The sequence below is a fragment of the Aulostomus chinensis genome, chromosome 22 (assembly GCF_037954235.1).
Source record: "Aulostomus chinensis isolate RoL2024-O1b breed Wild chromosome 22, RoL_Achi_v1.0, whole genome shotgun sequence".
In the NCBI taxonomy this organism is placed as follows: Eukaryota; Metazoa; Chordata; class Actinopteri; order Syngnathiformes; family Aulostomidae; genus Aulostomus; species Aulostomus chinensis.
The window spans coordinates 11,961,414-11,968,866 of record NC_141341.1 but is presented as its reverse complement, the minus strand read 5'-3'; the positions used below and the strand labels follow the sequence as shown (position 1 = coordinate 11,968,866).

The 7,453-nt window shown below is 44.2% G+C and overlaps 1 protein-coding gene across 2 annotated transcripts in view; it reads left to right on the top strand.

Moving 5' to 3' along the window:
- Nucleotides 1-2,194: 2,194 nt before the first annotated feature.
- epha10 (EPH receptor A10) overlaps nt 2,195-7,453 on the top strand; it is a 161,280-nt gene continuing 156,021 nt past the window's right edge. Inside the window, exon 1 of one of the 2 annotated variants that reach the window (XM_086193995.1) lies at nt 2,195-2,478. In XM_086193995.1, the coding sequence (XP_086050121.1) occupies nt 2,400-2,478 (79 nt within the window). In that variant the 5' untranslated portion in view covers nt 2,195-2,399. The remainder of the gene's footprint in view (nt 2,479-7,453) is intronic. The other variant, XM_086193993.1, reaches the window with a different exon arrangement.

Here is a 7,453-nt window from a genome sequence, read left to right as displayed (position 1 = left end):
TGTGTGTGTGTGTCTGTGTGTGCGTGCGTGCGTGCGTGCGTATGAATAAGTGGCCCTGTTGGCCTCTCTTCTCGGTGAGTAACGACCACAGAGGAGGACAGATGATCATGTTCATCAGCTCCCAGAACGAAGGCCACCAGCCCCCCTGCTGGGGAGGATCAGTCAGGCTGATGGCCCATAATCTGCTCTTGCGTGCGTGTTAGTAGAGTGAAAAGGGATGCATGGAGGTGGGGGCTGTGTGACAACCCTGATAATGAGTCTGACCATTGGTCATGGAGCAAAGGAGATGTGGGGGGGGGGAGGCACGATCTGTGAGACAGTGTCATTGGATGGAGGAAGGGGGCTGACGTTTTCGTGTACGGCATTAAAACTACTTATAGCATTTATTACAGAGCTGTTTTATGTCCGGTAGTTGCACGGCTTGCTTAAGGGGAAAATTAGGTGTGCTGACGAGCCTTTTCATTAGCACGTCATTAAAGTTGGAAAAGTAGCTAAATAGCTGAGGCTGGCGAGAGCAGCCTCGATAGCATTCAAGCAGTTCTTTGACCGGTTTATGTTTTTTGAGGAAGTTTCAGCTTGAAGCTTTGAAGTGTTCAAAAGCAGAAAATAAATTAGAACTGAACTCTGTAGTCCAGTTTTATTCATTATGCAACACCGCCTACGTTTAAAAAGTGCACTTTAATGCGATTAACGGGCTGATGAATGTGCTCGAAATGATTTGAGGACGGATATCTTGTAATTTGCAGAACCATTTAACCTCATTATTCTTAAAACAAAAGAATAATCATATATTTATGAATAATTCTGGGTTGAATTAAATGAACTTTTTGTGTATCGAGTGCTATCGTGAGTTCTCGATCACTTTTGCACACAATCACAGAAGGAATTTGCAAAAGAATAATGGAGATTTTTCTTTAAGATGGACAAAGTGAGTGTTGGGTTTTTGTTTTTGTTTTTTCGTTTTGTTTTTTGGAACAACAACAACAACAACCGTCTCCTTTCAGCAGCTAGAAAAGGCTTTTATTGATTGAAGATTCAACCTGTGATCACACTGCTGGTTTTCTGCCTGCAACAATGGTATCTCACTTGTCAATCAGTATTAAACTGTATTGCTTTCCAAGCTAAACTGCGAGTGTGATCAATTTTGTGTGTGTGTGTGTGTGTGTGTGTGTGTGTGTGTATGGGGGGGGGGCAAAGTTGTATATGTTTGTGTGTGCACTTTCTGTGAGCATGAAGCTATGACGGTGAGAGACAGACTCAGAAGTCTAGCCTGAGTTACAATGATGCAAACACTTGAAACAGCATTTTCTGTGTCTCAAATCATCTCAGTCTGCCGACTCTAACGCAGCAAACAGGCCCAGAAGAAAAGCTCGATAATATTTGCTCGGTGGAGAATAATATGAACATTTCTCTTCAATTTAAGTGGCGTTCAGTCATTAGTTATTTGAGGAAGAAATTGTTTTTTATGCTTGTGTCTATTTGATTAAGTTCAGGATGACGATATAAGGGTTATTTTTTTAAGTGATTAAAAAAGGTGTTTGAATGAATAAACATGCACTTCGAGGTACCGTAACTTCAGATTTGCATTTGAGTTCATTACAGTCTTGTTTCATTTAATAAAGTACGTGATGGCAAGTAAATGTGTCAGCCTCCCTGCAGAACAAAGAGGGGCTGTGACTTTTCTTTACATTAATAGAATAGGTTTTATATCGAAGAAAAATAGCCTAATTATTGTTCTAATGATTCATTTTAGTGCTTCTCTTGTGTGCCGAAGACGAACAGCGTCATGTAATGGTTTAACAGTCTGAATAATATTGACCAATTACAATGAAGAAATTCTGAAATTCAAGAGTCTCGATGATGGAAACATTTCCTGTCATTGATAATATCTGACATAATTTGAAATACAAAACAGTATTTGGTATCTAGAGTCATTTCCGGTCCTAAAAGACTTGTCGGGCTCATGAATTCAGAGTGCAATCAGAACAAATCTATTTTTGAGGAGCGTCCGTGGCTCTTAATGCAGGTGGAGCGCAACTCCAACACATCCCGGAACCGCTTGTGCTCCTTGTAAAAGGTGCAGATCTGCGACTGTAGGAGAGCAGGACTGCGGGCTGGACGAGTGGAAACACCTGGCGCAGAGATTTCACGATGCAGGTCTGATAGGTCGGAACTCCGGTACTCTCCCCCAGACCTTCTTTCATTGCGCCCGCTCCGTGTCAATCTCCTGGACAAAGCCCTCCCCCGAGATATCAAATAGACCGTGTGGCTCCCACAATCCTACACTATTTTCCCAGACAGCTTCTGCTCCATCCAACCGGGAGTGCGTCTCTGCTGCGGTGCGTTGCGCGCAGGCTGGAGAGAGATGACAAGAGCCCCGCGGAACTGGCCAGACAAACATGGATCTCCGTAAAACGCTGATTTCGCTGCTTTGGATATTAATGCTGAATCTTTTGGAAGACTGTCACGCAGAAGAAGGTATGTGGAAACGTGCGCGCGCGCGTGTGTGTGTGCGCGTGTGTGTTTGTTTGATGCATCAGTTTCTCCAGCAGTCGGAATGGCTCTGAGACAGATGTCCGCGGCGGAGAGAGTTTGGCGTTTGTCCGGTTATGAGAAGCAGGTGCAGGCGCTCCAATTACCGCAGGACAGGAACACAAGTTGAGTCCAAACGGACCAAGATAATAGGATTCGATAGTAAAGTAGACTTTGATTAAAGAAATCCTTACTGTGGAGAGATTCGTCTCCAAAAGATGAGCGTTACGCGTGTGTGCTTATGCCACCTATAAATATTTTTATCAAATAAAACGCGAACGAACATGAGTTTGAAAGTGTTTCGTTCGCATCAAATTAACAAATAAGCCACATAAAAAGTAGCTTATTAAAAAAAAAAAAGCAGTTTAATTTGATCACTCCAGCTCTGGATGTTATGAACTCAATGTGACGTTGTTAAACTGAGGTCGCTTATACGTTTTACACACAAACACAAAAAGACGCAAAATCAGTGGCGTTCAGGCAACTATTCTGTTTCAAGACCCCCCCCCCCCCCCCCACACACACACACACACACACACACACTCACACAGATTGAATGCTCGGTGTCCGTGCGGTGTAGGCTTTTGTTACAGCGTGTTAGAGCAACTGGTCCCTTTGTCTTATTATCGGCTTCTCTTAACGGCCGCTGGTGCTGGTTGATTGCTCCCAGGCCGACACATTCCGCATCTTGAACCCTCCGCCGTTTTTCAACCTCACCATCCGTTTGTTTGAAATCTTTCACAGTGCAGCAGCAGTTGTGCCAGTTCCTCTCTTTGCGTTCCAAAGTGGAATGCAGGAGAGCGGTGTTCTGAGTGATTTATCAAGATTTAATCCTGCTGTGGGATTTGGATCTGCTTGCTTAATTGGCCCTGTGCAAATGCACTGAAGTGTGAGCGTGTGTGTGTGTGTGTGTGAGTGTGAGGGAGATGAGGAGGTAGCCCATACTGCTGTAGTCCATCAGTTTACCGCAGCCTGGCAGGTTGCAGGTAACTGCACAGTTGAATACTTTTTTGCGCTTATAAGTTCGCCAAGATGATCCGTTGGTTTAGTATGATTTGAAGCAGTTGAAAGTTCTACACACAAGTGTGTGTGTGTATGTGTGTGTGTGGCTAGTGCAGGTGAAGCCAGGGAAGTGATCCTAATCAGTTCAGAGATTGTGATGTGGAAAGGAACATAATGGCTTCAGACCCCCCGGCTCTTTCTAAAGAGGGACTTTATTGGCAAAGCATAGCTGAGTGGATTCTGGATACACACGCATGCATGTGTATAAACACACACTCAACTTCAGTAGAAACAGCACATTCGACACACACACACACACACACACACACACACACTCAAAACATTATTGGAACACATGATTGCACGACTGGCATTCACGCAACTCGGGATCAAACAGACTCATTCTCTTGACACATACATGTTACATTTGCATGCAATCACTCTGCTGAAATACATCCGCTTGCGTGCACGCATGCTTGAAAAGCTGATTTCTGAAGGAATCCCTTGTGTATACACACATGCTCAGAAGAACACTTAAACACACACATTTGTCCTGTCCTGCATCTCCACCAGCAGATTTCCTCTTGGGCGGTGGGAGGCTGGCTCTCAGACCGGTTGCCAGGTTGATATGGTTCCCTGGAATGCTGGAGAGCCGTGTTTGGATGCTAGCTTTTGTTTAATTGATGTTGTGACAGCGATTAATTACAGTGAAGCAATGTGCTTGTATTGGCAGCAGTTCTTCTTGCTGTTCATAAGGATTCGGGAGATAAGACAACACTGCTCAGAATTTTTTTCCCCCGTTTTTCATTATAATTGCTATTATATTAAATTAATTTACCTGACTGTGAAAAAAACTCCACTCCAGCAGAGAAAGTAGATGTTTTTCTCAGCAGAATCATTTGTAACAGCCTCTTTTATTACAGTAGGCACGGGGATCTTCGAGCATCTTCTTTGTCTCCTGTTGTGCCCTTCGGAATCCTTTTCAAATGTCTTATTCGCTTTTTTTACATGCCCTTTTGTGTTTGTTGCTTATCCGTTTGTAACCGCCTCTTCTCCTCCTGTGTTTTGTTCATCTCACTGTTCCATCTATATGTCATCCTCTTCATTTTCCTCCCCTACACCCCCCCCCCCCCCCCCTGCGCTATGCATCTCGAGGTGACTTAGCAAACAGTAATACAACCGGGGGGTGGGTGGGGGTTGGTGGGGCTCAGCACAGGCATAGCCGGGTGTCCACCATCCCCACATTAGCGGCACCTCACACAGTTAATCTAGCCACTCCCCTTCCTTCAGGCCGCTTTTCTCATTCCCCACACCTCACCGCTAACACACCTTGGCATCTCATCGGGATCTCATTTAACCCCCCCATCCCCCTCGCTACCCTCCCTTCCATCCAGCCATTCTGCAGCAGGCTGAGAGGGAGAGAGGGCGCAAGACAGCAAGCAGCAGAAGCGTAGAGGGAGAGGGTCGGGGTGCCTCAGAAACTGCAGTGTAACCTTTGGGTTCCTCAGGTTTGTGCAGCCGTAGTAATTCTACTTGATTGCTTGTTGTGTCAGGATGGTTTGAGTGACTTACCAGCGCTGCATTTCTGACATCCCCTCCAACTGTTGTTTACCTGTAACCTTATTAAACTGGTGTTTAACCCAAATCCATCACGTCATGTGCAATTTCATCTTCTCATTTTCCAACATGATGCTTTGTGACACCGGGGCAGGCATAGTTTGGGATTAAATCACCTTTGGGGATATTCTTAGGTGAACCACGTGATGGACAAAAGCTAAAAGATTTTCAACTTTAGCAAAATTAATTCATAACTCATTATTTTTTAACACCTTTGGAAAAAAGAATATTGTTCCTTGACTAATTTCTCCCTGACAACTCGGGCTCTGCATCATTTTACCTTGTAATGTACATACATAGTCTGTCCGTACACATGTCAACACTTGTATTTCTGGGGTCTCACACACTGTTCCTTGCAAATTGATTTCTTATTTTATTTGTTCCACTACTTGTCGATGTGGAGTCGCTTCACTGCAGCGCTAGTTTCCAGTAAACTTCATTTGTTTTCAGTTTTGCGCTCAAGCACCTCATACAGTTTGCTTTGAATTTAGTCTGAACACACTTTTAACTTTTGACAATTTTTCCCTCTGAATAGAGAAAAATTTATGAAGAGATAAATTTATCTCAATTAAGGCTTTCCTCTCTAATTGGTCCAAAAGCATCCAAAAAGTCTTTTTTTATTTTTTTAAATGCTGGACCGAAAGGTTGACTAGTCAGCCTGTGTGGCCTTCGTGTTGAGCTGCAAAGTACGAAGGTCTGAACCAAACAAATCGGGTGTGAAGACACCAAAAGCAACTGTTCGCTAATGTGTGTGTAAAAATGTCGGTCTTGTGCTCACGCCTCGTTTCTGCCGCCACCAAGTAACCAGAAATCAGAAAATTCATGCTCAGATAAGTCATCTTTGTTCCCTGGAGGTGATGACGCAGGTAGCGAAGGACGGACCCATCACGCTTGTGTCTTATCTTACATGCGCGGTACTGATTGGGTGCGCTTTAGAAGAAAAAAAAAAAACATAACGGGAAAAGATAAAATGGAGATTTCTGACCTGCTCGTCCAAACCAGCAAATGAAAAAAAACAAAAAACCTGAAATGAATCCTGTTGGTCCATCTTTGGCTGCAGTGTTGGACCTGTGTGTGTGTGTGTGTGTGTGTGTGTGTGTGTGTGTGTGTGTGTTGGATCAGATGACTGTGACCTCTGTGAGGATGAAAGGTCAGAGCGATTTGTGATGATGACAGGCCCAGCACAGCGACGTTCTGTTGTTGTTGCCTCAGGGACGAGAGGAAGGGTAACAGCACAGGTGCAGAGGGAGGAGGGAGACAAAACTCATCCCCCTTCCCCAACAACAACAACAAAAAATGCATTAAAAAACAGTTGAGAGGAGTAAAAGGCGTGACAGGTCAAGGGCAGAGGAGATTCTTAGAGTAAAAGTGTGAAACAGTGCATGAGAGGAAACTTGTACCAGCAATTTGTCCAAAAAATTGTTCAACATTTCTTGCAATTAAACTGTAGCTTCGACTTCTATTGAGCCTCTGTTGATTTAAGGAGCACAAACGGACAAGAACATTAAACTGAATTGAATGCTTTGGCTATTCGAGTCTGTATTGGCCGATATCAATACGGGACCGGTGTGTTCTTAATGAGGGGGAGAGAGAATTGTAAGCCGCCACCTCCGCTTCCTTTCATGACTCTCGTATGTTACGTGTAATCAAAGCGTTCCAGTAACGAGTCGATGCAGCAGCTCAGCCACATCCTTATTTACTCGCCTCTCTTCACTGCAGCACATTGACCAAAGCGGATAGACTGATGAGTTTAGTGTAAAAGAGAGAGTGTGTGTGACGATCGGATCCCAACAGTGGGACCTGATTTTTTTTTGTGTGTTCGCGATGAGGACGGGTCTAAGAGCGTCAGGACTATTCTGCTTGGATTGGCAGGAAATTGCGAGGTAAATCTAAGTGCAGATTAGGGCTTTGTGTGGTTGCCAGCATATACAGAAGTCCATTTTACAGGTGAATCTGAGCTGAAACATCTCTCACGCTGCCGTGTGCATGGATGTGACCGCTGATAGCCATGTGTGATGTGGAATGTGTGAAAGCAGTTTTCTGAACCTTAACCTTTAATTCATTGACTGCCTTACTTTTTTTTTTCTTTCTTTAAAGCCTACTGAGACGCATCCCTGCAACTTTAGAGTTCAAGGAAAATCTGAATTCACCTTCTCAGGACATACAGTATATCAGAGGAAGCTGTACAAGTCTCCTATATGACTTTCCGATAGATCTGAATAATTCAAATGCTTGCCTCCAAGTTTGACTGACAGCCAACACTGAAAGTGGCCTCCTGGAATTGCCCACACCAGGACTTGAC